Source organism: Phyllostomus hastatus, unplaced genomic scaffold (genome assembly GCF_019186645.2).
Source record: "Phyllostomus hastatus isolate PE091 unplaced genomic scaffold, TTU_PhHast_1.1 phas_scaffold_46, whole genome shotgun sequence".
Taxonomy (NCBI): Eukaryota; Metazoa; Chordata; class Mammalia; order Chiroptera; family Phyllostomidae; genus Phyllostomus; species Phyllostomus hastatus.
Genome location: NW_025334032.1, coordinates 20,659,261 through 20,677,085, shown reverse-complemented (window position 1 = coordinate 20,677,085; position 17,825 = coordinate 20,659,261). Strand labels below are relative to the sequence as shown.

At 36.5% G+C, this 17,825-nt stretch overlaps 1 protein-coding gene across 2 annotated transcripts in view; it reads left to right on the top strand.

The window, feature by feature from the left end:
* HOOK3 (hook microtubule tethering protein 3) overlaps positions 1-17,825 on the top strand; it is an 87,126-nt gene that overhangs the window by 48,875 nt on the left and 20,426 nt on the right. Inside the window, exons 11-18 of one of the 2 annotated variants that reach the window (XM_045821900.1) lie at positions 888-1,089; positions 5,545-5,655; positions 6,349-6,436; positions 8,056-8,125; positions 11,559-11,699; positions 13,838-13,925; positions 16,272-16,277; positions 17,750-17,784. In XM_045821900.1, the coding sequence (XP_045677856.1) occupies positions 888-1,089; positions 5,545-5,655; positions 6,349-6,436; positions 8,056-8,125; positions 11,559-11,699; positions 13,838-13,925; positions 16,272-16,277; positions 17,750-17,784 (741 nt within the window). The remainder of the gene's footprint in view (positions 1-887; positions 1,090-5,544; positions 5,656-6,348; positions 6,437-8,055; positions 8,126-11,558; positions 11,700-13,837; positions 13,926-16,271; positions 16,278-17,749; positions 17,785-17,825) is intronic. The other variant, XM_045821901.1, reaches the window with a different exon arrangement.

Genomic DNA, 17,825 nt, shown 5'->3' with positions numbered 1-17,825 from the left:
TAGATAGCCCTGTCTCCCATTGCCCCCATAGCTTGACGTGTTTCTGTAACTCTTCTCACCTGCATGCCCATCCCACCTTGGCCCTCCCATGCCTTGGCCTCAGTAGATGACATTGTCTCCTGCTGCATGGAGGGAAGAGGCCAGGAACTGCAGACACTCTGTGTCCTGTATCTCCTGCACTTCCTAACTGCCCTGCATTCCCACTAATCTTCTCTTTTTGCTTCTGGAATATAGACTTGTTTTTCTTCCTCCTGTCCAGTGCTAACTTCTGTGCTCTGGGTCTCAATGCTTCTCACTTACACAGCGACAGACTGTGTTACAATCAGTTACCATTTCTCTTCACATTTGAATTTTCCTTCTTGGCATATACTTAGTATACTTACGTTTAGGTCTCTCTCATCTTAGAAAAAGACAGAAACTTGTTAGTCTGTCCTTCTTTCCAGAACAAATTTAGATTATACAGAGTGAAATTGATGTTCTGTCCTTAACCTCCTAAAAGTTGCCCCCACCTGCCCTAACTACTCCACTGAAACAGCTGTTCTGTGGCCACTAATGATGTTCTAATTGTCAAATCCTTTGGACACTGCACAATTTATTTTGCCTTTGTATTTTTACTACGTGTGTCTCTGCTGGCTACCTTCCCCTCCCCCCACACACACACAGACTTGCTTTCCTTAAATTATATAACATTTGTCATTACAGTTTTTGCTGTAACTGGGCTATAATTTTTAACCTGAGCAAAACATTAACCTGGAATCGTCTTTGTTTTATAATTTCATTAGAATGTGTTATTATCTGGCAATCCCCCTCAGTTTATTTAGCACTATCTGTAACAGTTTTATAACTGTAGATGTATTTCTGATTTCTGATTTTCCATCTTATTCTAGACATTCTTCTGATAAGGTGTCTAAACTAGAAGGCCAAGTGGAATCATACAAAAAGAAGCTAGAAGATCTTGGTGATTTGAGGCGGCAGGTTAAACTCTTAGAAGAGAAGAATACTATGTATATGCAGAACACTGTCAGTCTAGAGGAAGAGTTAAGAAAAGCCAATGCAGCTCGAAGCCAACTGGAGACATATAAGAGACAGGTAAAAAGAGCAGTAACAGAGTTTCCAAATGACATATTTAAGCAGGTTCTCCATTATTACACTGTGGCTTCTCAGAAGTCTGCTGACTTTGGTTTTTATGGTACTCTGATTTTTACCTGTGAAACTTAGTTCTTCTCCAGAGCTCAGAGATGCGACTCTATGGAAGATCCTTTTATTGCTTTATTGCTTTTAATTTTTTTATTTTATTGCATAATACTTAAGAAATACACAAAAGTAGAAGAATAATATGTGTCCACGCTTAAAAAAATAAAACATACTCTTCCCCTCATTATAGTAACCACTGTGCTGTTGTGGTTTTCATTACTATGCATCTCTCTATTCCAGTGATTTCCAACCATTTTCATCTCGTGGCACACACAAACTAATTACTAGAATTCTGCAGCACTCCAAAAAACATACTACATTTTTTCCCTATCTGACCAAAAAAAGAAAAGGTATAATTTTGATTCATTCACACTGGAGGGCTATTGTTGTGTTGGCTATTGACATTTTTTATTTGACAATCTAAGGCAGGGATGTCAGACTCACTTTCACTGGGGGCCTCAATCAGCCTTGCGGTTGCCTTCAAAGGGCCGAATGTAATTTGGGAACAGTATAAATGTAACTGCTCCTTAGCTGTTAAGCGAGAGCTCGGCACTGCCGCTGGGTAGAAACACGGTGCCAGAGCAGATAAAACGAGGTAGAGGCCTTGGTTTGCCACCTGTGCCTCATGGCCAGGTATTGCACATTTTAAAATTTTTGAGGCACACCGGTTAAAAATCGCTGCTCTATTCTGCTGCTGCATAAGTATATTTATTAATATGTATCATATAAAATTTATAGCATGTTGACATGTTTTAAATCTATACAGCGTAACTGTAAAAGTAGGTTTACAGCTATGAGTACACAGAACAGTTTATTCTTGTATTATTATTTATTATTGTGTTGTTTTCTATATGAACAACTGTAAACCTACTTTTGCTCCATTCTGTGTAAGTGATAAATTGAAAGAACTCTACTGCAGTTTACTTTTGCTCAACAGCATATTTGTGAGATTTATTCATGTTGATAGGTATATAGTTTTATTCCATTCATTGGTACTGCTGTGTAGTATCTTATTAAAGGACTATACCACAATTTACTGATTTTTCTGTGGAAGGACAGATAAGATGTTTACACTTTTTATTTTAGATTACAAGAAATGCCACTGTGAATAAATAGTATTGAACATTACCTCTTCTATACATGTGTGAAAGTTTAGCTGTGTGGAATTTCTTAGAATATGTTCATTTAATTAGATATTGTTAAGTTATTCTCCAAAGTGATTAATGTGGGGGATAATTGAAATATTTTTTACCATAATATTCCTATCAGTAAATATAGTATCTTTCTGTTTATTAGTTCTTCAATATCTTTCAATTAAGTTTTATACTTTTCTTCCAAATATCATGCACACATTTTATGTATTTGGTCTTTGTAAATACAACTAGCAAAAGAAAGGGTACCATTTTCAGTTTGTTGCTCATTTATCTGATTGATACTGATTTTTGTTCACTAACTTTGCAACCTTAACGTAATTCTCATATTCTAATAATGTCTACTGAATCTTTTGGTTAAGTGACACACAAATAAAAAGCAGTTTTATTTCTTGTTTTTTACTGTATTCTCTTTTTCTTTTTAATCAGCAGGTCTGACCTTTAATGAAATGTTAAATAGAAGCAAAAATAGGCCCTGGCTGGTGTGGCTCAGTGGGCTGAATGCCAGCCTGAGAATCAAAGGGTCGCCAGTTGGATTCCCAGTCACGGCATGTGCCTGGGTTGCAGGCCAGGTCCCCCGTAGAGTGTGTGCAAGAGGCAACCACACCTTGATGTTTCTCTCTCCCTTCACTTCTCTCTACAAATAAATAAATAAAATAAAAAAGAAGCAAAAGTAGTAAACAACTGCTTTTTGTTGATTTTATGTTTTCCACTGTAAGAATTTCCATAGTTTTTTGTAGCCACCTTTTACTAGGATAAAGAAATTCCATTTGCTTAGGGTGTATATCTTAAGAGTGAGACTGGTTGCCTCTCACGTGCGCCCAACTGGAGACCTGGCCCTTGAACCAGCAACCTTTTGGTTCAGAGGCTGGTGCTCAGTCCATTGAGCCACACCAGCCAGGGCTTAAATGGGTGTTGAATTTAATCAACTACTTTTTCTGCACCTATTGAGAGACTTCTGTTGTGTAGATTTTCTGTGTTTAAACCATCTTTGCATTCCTGAGATAAACTTAATTTGGTCACTATGGATTTATTTGTTGTTTTTACATTGTTAGATTTACTTTGTTAATTTTACTTAGCACATTTTGCCTCGAAGTTTTCTATTTAATACTTTCCTTACCCGATTTTGGCATCAGAATTATACTAGCTTAATAAAATAAGTTGGGAAAGTTTTAGTAGATCAGCCTTGCCTTGACAGGTTTTTGGTGGATACATTTTATCCCCAACACTTTATTATGAAATTTTTAACATATAACAAGGTTGAAAGAATTAATGAACTTGATTGAGAATTGAGAAATAGCCCAAAATAAATGTAGATGAAGGAAATTATAAATGAGATGAAAAGGTGTTAAATCAAAAGGAGAAATGATCTAATTAGAGTCCAGAGGAGAGAACAGGACTTGTAGAAAGACATTATTTGTAGAAAGACATTAGGAAAAGATACCTAAAATTTTTCAGAACTAATAGTGGACATCAGATTTAGTATTAACAATGAATAACAGAGTAAATAAAAGATACGTTCACCTAGAAATATTGTAGTGAAATCGTGTAGTACCCTAATTCTCTGATTCTGATCTGAAGCTTAATATATTTTATTTTTCAATGATAATATTTTTCTTTCTTCAAGTTGTCTTTGGGTACACTTTCAAGACAGCCTGATGATTTTTAATGGTCTCTTATTCCTTTCATAATTTAGATTTCCTTTATTTATGCTTGAAGTATTAAATTTAGTATTTTATATTTGCTAATTATAATCTGAAATTCTTGAAGGTCTTATTCTACTGTTTTGTTGTTATTGCTGTTAATGTTTTTCTGCTGACCATTGTTCATAGTGGCTTATTTTCTTTTTGTCTTTTTAATTTTGTCTGGTTCGTCTTTATCTTGGGGGCTACTGGTGGGCCTGGGTGGAGGCGGCATTCCTCCAGACGATGTGTGTTTTGCTTATGCCAGATTTTCCGCAGCATTTAACAACCAGGACTATTTTATTTAAAACATTTTATTTTAAAATCTTCACAAGGTTATGTTTATTGATTTTAGAGAGGGGAAGGGAAAGAGAGAGAAACATCAATAGGTTTGCTTGCCTCCCGTACACACCCCAACTAGAGATTGAACCTGCAACCAGGTATGTGCTGTGACTGGGAATTGAACCGAAACCTTTTGGTGTATGGGATGACCTTCCAACCAACTTAGCCCCCCAGCCAGGGCAAGTCTTTAAAATTAATTGCTTGCTTAGCATCGACAGACAAGGCATGTATGTGGCAAAATTTTAAACACAAATTCATGTGTTAACAGGTCATAAATACAAATTTTCAAGTTATACTTTTTTAAACCCAGTGCATCCACTTTAAGAAAGGCAGCTTTCCTTATTGAGTTTTCCAGCTGATGGATTCCCACCCCGCCACCCCCCACCTATTTACTCACCACCTTTCAGAGCCCAAGGTGGTTTAACAATCACCTGTCTCCCATTAAATTTAAAGCTCTGGGTTCCTGCTTTTGGCAATTGGCACCTCTGGTTTTCCACATGTACTTTCCATTCCAGTTAGCGAGTAAGGATTTCATTTATTTTCTTGTAAGCTTACCTACATAACTGGATTTTTTTTTCCTAGCGTTTCTTTTGCTTTATGCTTAAAGGATTTCAGACTATACAGTTAACTGTATTACAGGAAATGGAAGAACCTTATGTTTTTTTCATCGTTGTAAACATTGTAACTCTAGATGATCTGGTTTTAGAACTCATAGCACCAGATTTTTGTTCCTAGTTCTCTCCATTCAGTTAGGCTGCTGTATCATATATTTTAAAAAAAAATTTTGTGGGGACCCCTGGCTGGGTGGCTCAGTTGGTTGAAGTGTCATCCAGTGGACCAAAAGGTTGCAGGTTCCATCCCTGGTCAGGACACACACCTAGTTGTGGGTTTGATCCCTGGTTAGATGCGTATGGGAGGCAACTGATCAGTGTTTCTCTCTCACTTCTATGTCTGTCTGTCTGTCTCTCCCTCTCTCTCTCCCCTTCTCTCTCCCCTACTCTCTCCTTCTCTACCCTCCCCCTCCCTTCTTCTCTACCCTCCCCCTCCCTTCTTCTCTCCCTCCTGTACTTCCTCTTACTCTCAAATCAATAAACATACCCTCAGGGATTTAGAAGAAAATAGTGATAATTTCAAATGTCTCAAATTATAAAATTAATGGTACCTTTCTGTATCAGGTAGTAGAACTGCAAAATAGATTATCTGAAGAATCGAAGAAAGCAGATAAATTAGATTTTGAATATAAGCGGCTAAAAGAAAAAGTTGACACTCTTCAAAAAGAAAAGGATGTGAGTATATATTAGGCATTTTGGTTTTGAACACTACAAAAATTAAGGCTGACATTTAATTCTTGTTTTGACTATATTAATTCCAACTATTTATAAATTTAAAAATTAGAGATCCTATTTATTTTTAAATTTAAATTGAAGATTTGCATTTGTTTTAGAAATACATCTAAAATAAAAGATTAAAAGAATGTTTTTACTTTGATTCTAATTTCTTTTATATATATTTATAGTTCTGTTATCATTGCTTCTTTCACATTGTTTTGCTCATGACTTTGTAAATGTGTGTATATTTTCTGTATGATTATATAGAAGATATAATTCTTTTTGTTGTCAGCATATTTTGAATCTTTTAAAAATATTTTCTTTTTCATGACTTTGAATATTTAAATTCTTTGATTTTTTGTGTTTAATGAAAAGGGTATATGTACATAATTAGGTACTTACTGTTAAGGGTCATGTAGACGGTTGTGTTTCATACGTTCAACTGTGGGTAGCATATTGCTTGTACACTGTAGACACTCAGCATTGTTAAATGGAAAAAAATTGTAATCTTTCACCTTCTATGATCTTTTCATAGAGGATCAAAACATCCATGTCCCCTACTGTTTATCATTTTATTAGGTAAGGCAAAGACCACTAATGAATAAACTCACAAAACTTGCAGCTAACTTTCCTTGTTTTTAATCTCGCCAGAGGTTGAGGACAGAAAGGGATTCTCTGAAGGAAACCATTGAGGAGCTTCGTTGTGTGCAGGCTCAAGAAGGGCAGCTCACAACTCAAGGTGAGACCATCTCAGGAGCCCGAGCAAGATGATTTATTTCTAGTTGTATCAGTATAAATATTAGAATCATTTTAAGATAATTGGACTAATAGACGAAAATGAAAAATAGATGAAGAGGCCATGAAATTCATACAGATTTCAGACTGTTACCTAGATACTGTGGCAAAAAGTCAATAGTTATGGGATCAAATTTACTTGTCTACTTTATATTTTAATTATATTTAAATATTTGATTTTATTAGGTCAAAAGTAAACATTTCTTTAATTATCTCTGTTAATAATAAACCTGGACCCCTGGCTGTTGTAGCTCAGTGGATTGAGCTCGGGCTGCGAAACAAAGTGTCGCAGGTTCAATTCCCAGCCAGAACACATGCCTGGGTTGCAGGCTATGGCCACCAGCAACCGCACATGGATGTTTCTCTCTCTCTCTTTCTCCCTCCATTCCCTCTCTTAAAAAAATAAATAAATAAATAAATAAATAAATATTTAAAAAAATAATAATAATAAACCTGGAAATTTTATTCTAGAAAGTTTCCCATAACCTCTTAAAAATACATCAAAGTGATTTTTTTTCAACTGATATGTGGAGTTGTTATAATTTATTAAGAAACATTTATCCAAAGAGAAAAGTATCTTTCTCACAGGGAATCACTTAAGACTTAATGCTGCTAAGATGATAGCACTGCTGAAAGCGGTCTGTGGACTCAGTGCAATCCTTATTCAAATACCAACAGCATCGTCTTCAGATACAGAAAAACCCATCCTAAAATTCATATGGAATCTTGAGGATTATCCCCAAATAACCAAAACAATCTTGAAAAAGAAGAAAAAGTTGTAAGACTCATACTTCCTAATTTGAAAAGTTAGTTTAAAGTGGATAATCTAAATAGTCATAAGGGAGACATATGTAGACCAATGAAACAGAAAAGAGGACTCAAAAATAAACCCTCACGTACGTGGTCAGTTGTCAACAAGAGCATCAAGACCATTCAGTGGGGCAAAGGAAAGGCTTTTCAACAAGTTGTGCTAGAAAAACTGGAACCACATCCAAAGCCGTGAAGGTGGACCCTCATCCCATATACAAAATCAGACTCAAAATGGGTCAAAGACCTAAATGTAAGGGCTGAAACTGGAGAACTTTTAGAAGAAAACAAGAGGAAAACCATTGTGACATTGGATTTGGCAGGGATTCCTCGGAACTGTTAATTTTGATGAAGCCCAATTTATCTCTCTTTTCTTTTGTTGCCTGTTTATGTTTTGGGTGATGAGTTTTGGAAATAGACAGCGCTGATGGTTCTACAACATACTGAATGTACTTACTGTCATTCACTTGTACACCTGAGAATTGTTAACAATGCTATAATAATAATTTAAGGCAACGGTGACATGATTTTTTACTTGACTAAAACAAAAATTTTAGCTGTTAAGATTAATGCTCATGGGAAGGAGGGGGGAGGGCTGGGGGTGGGCTGGGATGGGAGTAAAAGACAGAAAACTGTACTTGAACAACAATTAAAATGTAAAAAAAAAAATTAATGCTCAAAGTAGGATTTCATACGAAACTGAAAGAACTAGTTGTGCTCTCTCTCACCCTTGCATTCACGTTTACGTATTTATAGGGTTAATACCTCTGGGAAGTCAGGAATCTTCAGACAGTCTGGCAGCAGAGATTGTTACACCTGAAATCAGGTAAGGAGATCATAAAGTTCACAGTCACACCGCACTGTATTTCTGGAGATAACAGACTCTTCTACAATACCAAGAGGATCATTTCCTTTTTTTTATTACTGATACTTTCAGCATGAACTCGATAGTGAATGTCCCTGATTTCGCATGTTAGATGCTTTTTCCAACTGGCCCAAGAGACTTGATCTTCTTATTTTAGTAGGACAGTGTTTTGTATATACACACAAACTGGTACCTCGGCTGGGCACCTTTAGCAAACATTTAACAATAAAACCAGTTGACCCCAAAACAAAGGTTATATTTAGCCATCAACCTGCAAAATAATTAGTTACTAACATTGATTTTTTAATGATGTAGAATGATCTGGGAAAAATAAAATGCAGTAGACAGGAGGAAATATCCCTCCCATCTCTACAGCTCTCCCTTCAGTGGTACCTTACAGTTTTATTTAGTCATAGCATTCTTAAAATTCCATTTATTTCAATATGTACCTGGCTTTACGTAGAAGAATAAAAGGTTGGTGGGGAGGCACCAGACATCCAGGAGAAGGAAAATGCTGAATCTCAGTATTGCTTTTACCTTCTTCGAACTTATTTTCCCCCTTTTTAAATTGACAATGGCCTTGACTCTTTATAATTTCCTTAGGGTTATTAAATAATATAATGGTTGTTAAAGAATTTTATAAACTGCAAGTTACAATAGGTGTTCAAATAATTGTGGAATAGATGAAAACACTATTAATCAATTGTTGTTGGCAATTATTTGAAAGAAACAAAGGGAATGTAATGCAAAACCAGCTCTGGAAGCATTTGGTATGCCTTTGTCTTTTCTGCCATCTGACATGGTATTTTTATTGGACCCACAAGATGTGTTGAATGAATGAACAATTATTATTTATGAATATCATAAATAGTTATATCCAAAACACAATTTTTAAGGAAGTTTACAGTTATTGCAGTTGGATTTTTAAACTGAGGAACGATGATAAAGACTCAACAAATAAAATGGCTTTTTTGAGTATAATTCAATGCATATTAAAACATACTCTGTCTAGAAGAGCTATCAAGATAATGAAATGGTAAAATGGATGAAAATTTGCAACATATGTTACAGACAGTGGGCTAATAGGTTCAATACGTAATGAAATGTAGCTAAGTGATACTTTTCGCTGATGTTAGGGTGGGGAGAAATTGGAAACTCAAACAAGCAGTAACTGTAAAGTAGTACAACTTTTTTAAAGTTAATTATTTAATAATTAATATATAATTGACATATTAGCTGTGTTGGTTTTAGATATACAACATAATGATGTGATATATGTATATGAGGTCTGTCCGGAAAAAGTCCAGCCATTGTTATATAATGAGAACCTGGCAGCCAAGGCAAGTGGACTGGAATGGACATACGTGAACAATGACAACTTCACTGTGCTAGTCAGTGGGGGCAGTAGATGCCCTCGAGGAAGCATGTGTACTGTGTGGCCGTCACATTCAAAATGACTGAATGAGTAGAGCAATGAATCTACATCAGATTTTGCGTTAAGCTTAAATATTCCTGTGTCGAAACTATTCAGGTGATTCAGAAGGCTACAGCTATGGGCAGCTGGTGATTGGCAGCTTTATCACCACAACGTGTACCTGCTCATCCATCACGCCCTGTGCAGTCTTTGTGCAAAACATCAAATCACCCTTGTGACTCAGTACCCTTACAGCACAGATTTGTTGCCCTGGTGACTTCTGGCTTTTCCCAAAACTAAAATCACCTTTGAAAGGGAAGAGATTTCAGACTGTCAGTGAGATTCAGGAAAATATGAGGGGTCAGCTGATGGCGATTGGGAGAACTGTGTGAAGTCCCCAAGCCTACTTTGAAGGGGCTGAGGTGTCATTGTCCTATGTACAATTTTCATATATGGCTAGATACCTTTTGGATAGACCTCATATATTGTGAAATAATTGCCACAATCAGTTTAGTCACCACGCATAATTACAAAATTATTTTTCCTGTGGTGGCACCACCTTTTTTTTTTTTTTTTAGCATTTTGACAAAAAGTTTATGTTGTCTAAATGCGCCTATCTTTTGACCCAGAAATTACTTCTTTGGGAATTAATCCTAAAGAAATAACCAAGGAAATACACAAAGGTATAGTTATAAAGCTGATTATTATTAGCATGTTAAATCTCAAAATTGGGAACAATCTAAATGCAATTGGGTATTGATTAAGTAATGATTCATATATGCATTTTAACATGACAATTAAAATATTGAAACATATTTACTAACATGGGAAGACTGAAAATTTAAGTGTAAACAGCAGATGCCAATGTAACATGTATTGTGTGATCCATTTCTTTAAATTGTTTTCATGGGTGTAGGTGCGCATAGAATCAGAAGGCTGTGTTTCAGTGGGAATAATTCTGCACCGTAGGGTCACGGAAGGTCTCTTTTTTCCTCCCCCTCCCCCTGCAATGGCCATGTTCACTCGTTAGTGAAACATGTGTTGACATCACTGTTGTCAGTGCAGAGAACAGAGCACGTTCTGCATGATTGCTGGAGTTGGGCCACAGATTTGTCTTTCATCTTTTCACCAGCAGTTTTCACCAGCAGAAGTAAAATTGCTTTATAAGACTCATGGTGTTTACAAAATAAGAGCAGACTGTTTTGTGTATGTGTTTATTTTGTTTTTGTGTTTTCTTTTTCCATGGGAAACACTGCCTTTTGTAGTATCTGGTATGAGTATCATCGTAGGGCCCTCAAAAGAGGACCCTATGTAAACTAAATAGTGAATTATATTTTCAAGTAGATCTTCAGTTGTATCTCCACATGAATTAATATTCAGTTACATCATCCCTGCAGTAAATGTAGCGGCCAGTTTTATGTGCTGTTTCTTTTAACATCCCTCAGTGGAAGCTGATCCCTCAAAGGCATAACAGAAGGAACCCACAGCAACACAGTCCAGTAACTTGGCTCTGATAATCTGGTTTGTTACAAAAAATACAATTTGACATATCTGTAGGAATGGGTAGACTGAATGTCTTGAAGGCATTCTTCCTTGGGTATTATATCTTGCCACCAAATGATTAGTAATTTAAGAGTCTGACATTCAAGATCATTTTTTTGTGTGAGAACTAAAGAACAAATACATAAATGCATTTATAGCTTAAATATGTGTATTAGAAAGGAAATAGGCTTTTAAAATCTCTTTTATTACAAATCATGATATTTGGAGATTTATCTTCAGATTATCCATTGTAAAAAAGAAAGTATTTAAGACCCGAAATGTAATGTGTTAGCCAGTTACAACAGAAGCTACATTCATTGCAGGTACTTTGTTTTTAATTTCTGTTCTATGAAATAAATGTGTAAGTGTATATAGTTGGATTTAGATAACTATATTGTATTAATGCACCAGATAATAGTTTTTCTTTTGCTCATTTAGGGAGAAACTTATTCGTCTTCAGCATGAGAATAAGATGTTAAAACTTAACCAGGAGGGTTCAGACAATGAAAAAATTGCCTTATTGCAGAGCCTGCTGGATGATGCAAATCTACGCAAGAACGAACTGGAGACAGAGAATAGGTGGGAATGTACATAGGCCGCTGCATTTAGCCACAGGTGTTCTCTCCTTGTCTTGATTTTGATTTCCTCGAAGACGTGAATTGTATTTTGAGAAGTGATAATGTCTTATTCCATTTCCTTGCAAGAGTACTTTAATCTATTTCTCCATTTATGGGCAGGCTTGCCGAAAGTACTCTGCCTCTTTATAATAATATTTCCCTCTTTATTTCTTCAAGCAAAATGATGCCGAAGCCCTATCATTTTTTCCTTCTAATCATGAATTAAAGCTACTTCAAACTTTTAACACTTTCATCATTATGTGTCTTCTTTCCCCATTACTTGGATTTTTAGTTGCTTTCAAGTCTTTCCAAAGAACATCTTGGTGTGGACTAACTGATTATGTTTTATGACATTTACAATGGCCTGCACTTAATAGGCTTGCAATATTTGTGGACTGAGTAATTTCAAAAATGGCTAGAATGGATAGTTGAAATAGTCTTACAGTTTGATACATATTTCCATATTGCTTTCTGAAAAGATAAGACAAACTTACCACTAGTAATATATTTATGTACCTTTTTTCATACTGAATACGGTTTGTCAGGTAATTCTTTCACTGTTGAAAACCATTCAGATATCGTACTTCCTTTTCACTTCGACTCTCACTAAATTATAGGACATAGGTTTATGATCAGAATTTCTTGTAACTTCTTGAGTAAAAGAAATGTCTTCTTAAACTTTGTTTGAATTCTAAGTACTCATTGCCCTGTGTTCTTAATTCAGGTCAGTCTGTCTTTTACTACTGCCATTTCACTAAATTATTTCTTACCGAAATACCCAGTGGTCTGTTACAGGGCCAATCTAGTGGGAGCAGTCAAGACTATCTTTCCTCATCCCTCTGCTATGTTCACTGTTGTGGATCATTTTCCTCCTTCCTCAAACTTTTTTTTTTTTTTTAATTTCAGTAACACCCTCCCTAATGTCTCTCCCGATTCTCTTACTGTGCTCCAGGGTGAGGTTCCTCTTTGTGCCCTGTGCTTGGTGATCTGCCATGGACCACCTTCTTCCTCTTCCACTTTTCTTTACATTCTTTCTAGTCAATATTCTAAGTGTTAGTTTTCATTCCATGTATTCTTGTGCCTTCCCAATACATTTTTCTCCTCTATTTCCTTCTATTTTAGGCATGTTTGGTGATTGTAATAGCCTCCTCTGGGCCTTCATGCCTGCTCTTTGACCTTTTTTATGCATCTACTCATACCAAAATGACATTTTCTAAAATACTGTCTGATTGCATATCTTTCTTCTTGCAATCCTCAACATTACCCAAGACCTAGGGAATCAAACTGGTTTCCTGAATGTTGCGTCATAATGACCTAGAGAATTTATGAAGATCAAGTTTCAGAATCAGCATCATTAAAGACTGGCTGGGTTATTCCAGTTCCAGCCAAATGTTAGGCCATATTATAGGATAAATTCCAAATGCTTTTGCACGCCACACAGGGTTGCACCAACCACTCGTTCTCTTCTCTGCTCTCATCGTCAGCCATTCTTACCCCTCATAACTTCTTCACTGTCCCACTGCCGACCTCACTGTGCCCTCTCATTTCTCTGTGTACTTTGGACATACTCAGTTCTCGTCTTGAATCTCCTTTTTTACCTTTAACCACATACTTTATTTATTATTCTCATGCTAGTTTAAGTCCCGCCTGTCCTGTTCCTGTACACAGGTAGGTGCAGTTCTGCTTCTTTGAGCAGCCCTCATTTTTCTGTACATCTGTGCCCTGTGTTGAAGTATTGATCTCGCATTTTATTTATTTACGTTTTGCCCCCCTGCTAAATTCTTTGAGTGCAGAGATCTTTCTACACTAGTGCTGAGCATAGCGCCTGACATATAGTTTGAATAAACATATGTCAAAGTGAATTTCAGGTAAATAGATAAGCATAGGTACATCAGTTCAACAGAATGTATCCACAAAACCGCACATTGAAAATCATCATAGAAATTATCAAGCACTATGAAACATAGTCAAAAAGTGAGCTACTACTACTATAGCTTTAGGCTTTGTTTTGCTAATACACTGTCTCTCTAACCAGTCTGACAACCTAAGGGAAATGACGTAAGTCAGAATTTTGAAAATTAATGTACATTCGATTTCTAGGCTGGTGAATCAGAGACTTCTGGAAGTACAGTCCCAAGTTGAAGAACTGCAGAAATCTTTACAGGACCAAGGATCAAAGGCAGAAGATGTAAGTTTTACTTTGTACCAGCCATGGTCCAACGGTCCCGCAATGCTAACAAAGCCTATTCACTTTTGGGTTTTTCACTGATGTCCTCTATCAAAATGATTTATAATTGTGTTGCTTGTAGGAAAGAAAGTGTTTTCCTTTCACTAGCATTCCTTATTAAAAGAGCCAGATGGTATTTTATCTCTTTCAGATTTACTCTGCTGGGGATCAGAAGTTCATTTGTAGTTATCACCTAAGAAATTAATTGAGCTTTATGTTTTACAAGTGCTCAACTCAGTATTTAAAGTATAGGGTTTTCTTTGTGGCAAAAAAAAAAATGCTGGTAGAAAGCATATTTAAATAAAAATTTCTGATGTGAAATTGATATTTAAGAAAAATGTCATCCCTAGAATCACATCATCTCTAAATTCTGAGTCCCTCTTGCTACCCCTAATAACACACTCACGTACAAGTTCACTGACCTTTTAAAATATTTCCTTAGCACTCGTGTCTGTTGTGGCCCTGCCTGCTTGACCAGCACGCTGAAACCTAGCATATCGCACATGTGTGGAACTAGCACCTGGGTCTTTCTCACCTCCTCATGCTCACTGTGGCACAGTGCTCGTGTAGCACGAGTGGGCAATCAGCACAAGTGATCAGAGTGCCAGTGAATCATATTATGCCTGTTCCTTATATGTAATGAGCAGTATACAGTAGAGCTGTGACTGTCAAGTGCTCAAAAATTATGTAAAGAGGGGATCCCTAAATTTTAGTGACCGATCTTTGCTACAGGCAGTTGGGTTTTGGTTTGTTGTTTCCCGTTGCCAGTGTAGTTTGCTATAAACCCTGGCTTTCGAGTATAAGCCTGTTTGGCTGCTCCCACTGGTAGAGTCGTTTTGGGGGTCAGCGTCAGCATCAGGTATGTCCCCCATTATCAGCTGTTGAACACAAGAGGATTCACAGGAGGGAGAGTTAAACTGGCACAGACTTAAACCCCCGGCATATTAGCTGTAAAAAGTCACTAGTAACCTAATTTGAGAAGTGTCATTAGATTTATGAGCTTGTATTGGCAGCGTGCTCTTGTTTGCAGTGGTTTTGGTTCATTCTTAATGAACGTGTTGATAGTGCTTCGATTCCCAGGTTCATTTCCACTTCCTGAAACTGTCACCAACATTTAAACTACCCTGCTCCCCATTAAAGTGGAACGAGTTTGAAGTGTCATGGTTTACTTTTAACACGTGCTTTTATCCAGAACGCCAAATCATAGGGAGATAAAGCAAAACCACTTGTGTATTAAAATGTTCAGTATTAATAAGCCTAGCTAAGAGTGTCCTAGAGATGAGCCAGAGTGGCTAACATTTCTTAGTTCAGTGAAATCTCTAGGTCTCTCACACGGAGGTAAATGTAAACTTAATTTTGATAAACTTCTTTGGTGATTTGTTGTGGCCCAGAGGAGATGGGCCTGTGGTACATAGAAAGTAAAAATGGCAAAACGTCAGTGTCAGCTCAACCTTCCTGCTGTAGCAGTAACTTTTGTACTTGATTCTCTTACATTGAAAGATGCCTAAAGAAATTTATTCTGTAAAAAGTAATTTTGCATAGCCTGGTTAAGTATTACTGTGGTAATCAAATCTAATTAAATATGCTGTCTGCCATTACTTTAAGAGAACGTATTTCAGAAGTGAAATGCAAGTCCTATAAAGCACGATTTGCCCAAACTGGACCGTTTATTTGACTGCCCAGCTGCCCATAAGATGTCTTACTCTAAATTCTTAGAAATTCTCTCAGATCTCTTTTCCACATCTGGGGAATACTCAGCTAGCAACTGGCCCTGTTCTGATGATACCGCAGAACGGTTTAGAGAAGCAGTGGGTTACGGGGCCAGGGGCTCCGTCCCTCGGCAGACTCCGATGTTTCTGTGTCCTCGTCCACTAACCTACCATGCGGCCTCCCAGGAGTGCGTAACGCAGTGAACAACCTGCCGAGTGGAACTGGTCCCCTCTGAGGAACCACATAGTTTCTACTCATTTCTGTTACCCAAAGCACAGTCCTTTCAGTAACCTTAAGTTAGAGTAGGATGGTTTGCATATTTTTATTATTATTTTTATGTCATTTATTTTTAGCATGGAAGCAGAAAAGCATTGTTATATCCAGTCACATGGATAATTTGAGCTAGCCACAGTGTATAAAACTCCAGAGAACAAGACAGGATGAGGAGACCATAGAAGAAAGAAAAATGTACATTTTTGAAAAAATGCATATCTTTTACTTCTGTTCATGAATTACTAAATCGTTCCTTCTATTGGCTGCTGTGTTTGCTTCATACTAATATGTCCTCTCTGTCTCTTGGCATGGTTTCTGCTCAAGGCTATTGTAAGTATGGCTTCCTATTCATTTCTATATATTGAGCAATTTTATTATTTATATATTATCTGCCATCATAGTTGATGGTATTAAAATTTTAAATTATGGGAATTTCATGCAAAATGAACGTATGAATATAACCTGCCTTAGAGGTTTGTGTGCTTCCCGGATAAGACACTTAAAGGATATCTGCCCCTTGAAAACTGCTGACCGTCACCCCCGTCTGACCATCTTCAGCTCTCAGACGGGCTAACAGTGCCTGGTGTTGTGGGGTTAACGTGAGACAACGTATTTGACATGCTTTTGTGCAGTGCCTGGCACATTAACCCCTCATTAAACCATTCTTTCACTATGTGTTATCTCAGTTAAAATTAGTTTTGCAGAGCCTAATCAAAACATAAGTGCAAAATTAAAGTTAAGGTATTTAGAAAGTATTTTCATTTTACCCTGTGTGTTAAAGAAGGAACAAGCATAATTGGAAGTTAATGGGGTTATTATCTTTTTTTTATATTTGGGAGAAGCAGTGATAGAGGTCTTGGTGGTCCACTGATCTAGCTGTAGCTAACATACCCAGCAAAGAAATGAATTTGAAATATTCCAGATCTGTGTTAGAATGGACTTGAACAAATAATAGTTACGGTAATCATTATCAAATAGGGTGAGTGAAAATCGAAGAACTTAGTGTGTGGAGTTTTTTCTTTTCATCACTGCTATTGATTAATTGAACAATTTGTTTAATAAGCCTGTTATTTGGGTTTGATGGAATTAATTATGTTACCATTTATCTCAAAATGAAATGCTTTGTAGAATTCACTAATTATATGTACCTTACAGGTGTTAAAAGTTCAGCTATGAAACCTAGTGGTCCTATATATGCCACTATTCTTTATGACTATTTCTAGGTCACTTCTCATCTCCTCCTTTTTAGGAGACTTTTTTTTATTTTAAATACCCAGTCAAAGATGCATTTTCTAGCATACTCAATTCTTTGTAGCTATAATCCTGCATAGTCCCATACCATCATACAAATTATTTGTAACCTATATTTGTGCATATTTGTAAGTTGCTGATTAAGTCCTAAGTCCTTAAGGAAATTGATTCCGTACTTCATCACAAAGTGAAGAAAACAGTATAAAAAGTAGCTAATGGAAAGCCTGTTGTTATTAGCAATCTTCCTGCCTCCAGAGCCCAAGGACATTATGTCTGCACATACGTGGCTTTTTTAGTTCGTTTTCCCGACTATAAATACAGAATTCAGATGTGCAGCTTCTGGGTATTTTATAGTGATTGCTGTCACTTATAGGCTGCTCTCTTCCTTATCAAAGTGACATAAATTTGGGTACATTGTGTGTTTTGAGCTCTTTGACCAAAGAAATTACTGAGGGCTCACTCAGAGTTAGTTACTACTGTGCTCTTAATTTTTAGAAAATAATTGTTAGTAGTAAAAATGTTAATAAATTATTTTTATTTTCTATTTCCAGTCAGTTCTTCTAAAAAAGAAACTTGAAGAACATCTGTAAGTATAAAAGCTATTGAGGTTCATTCTCTGTTATTTGG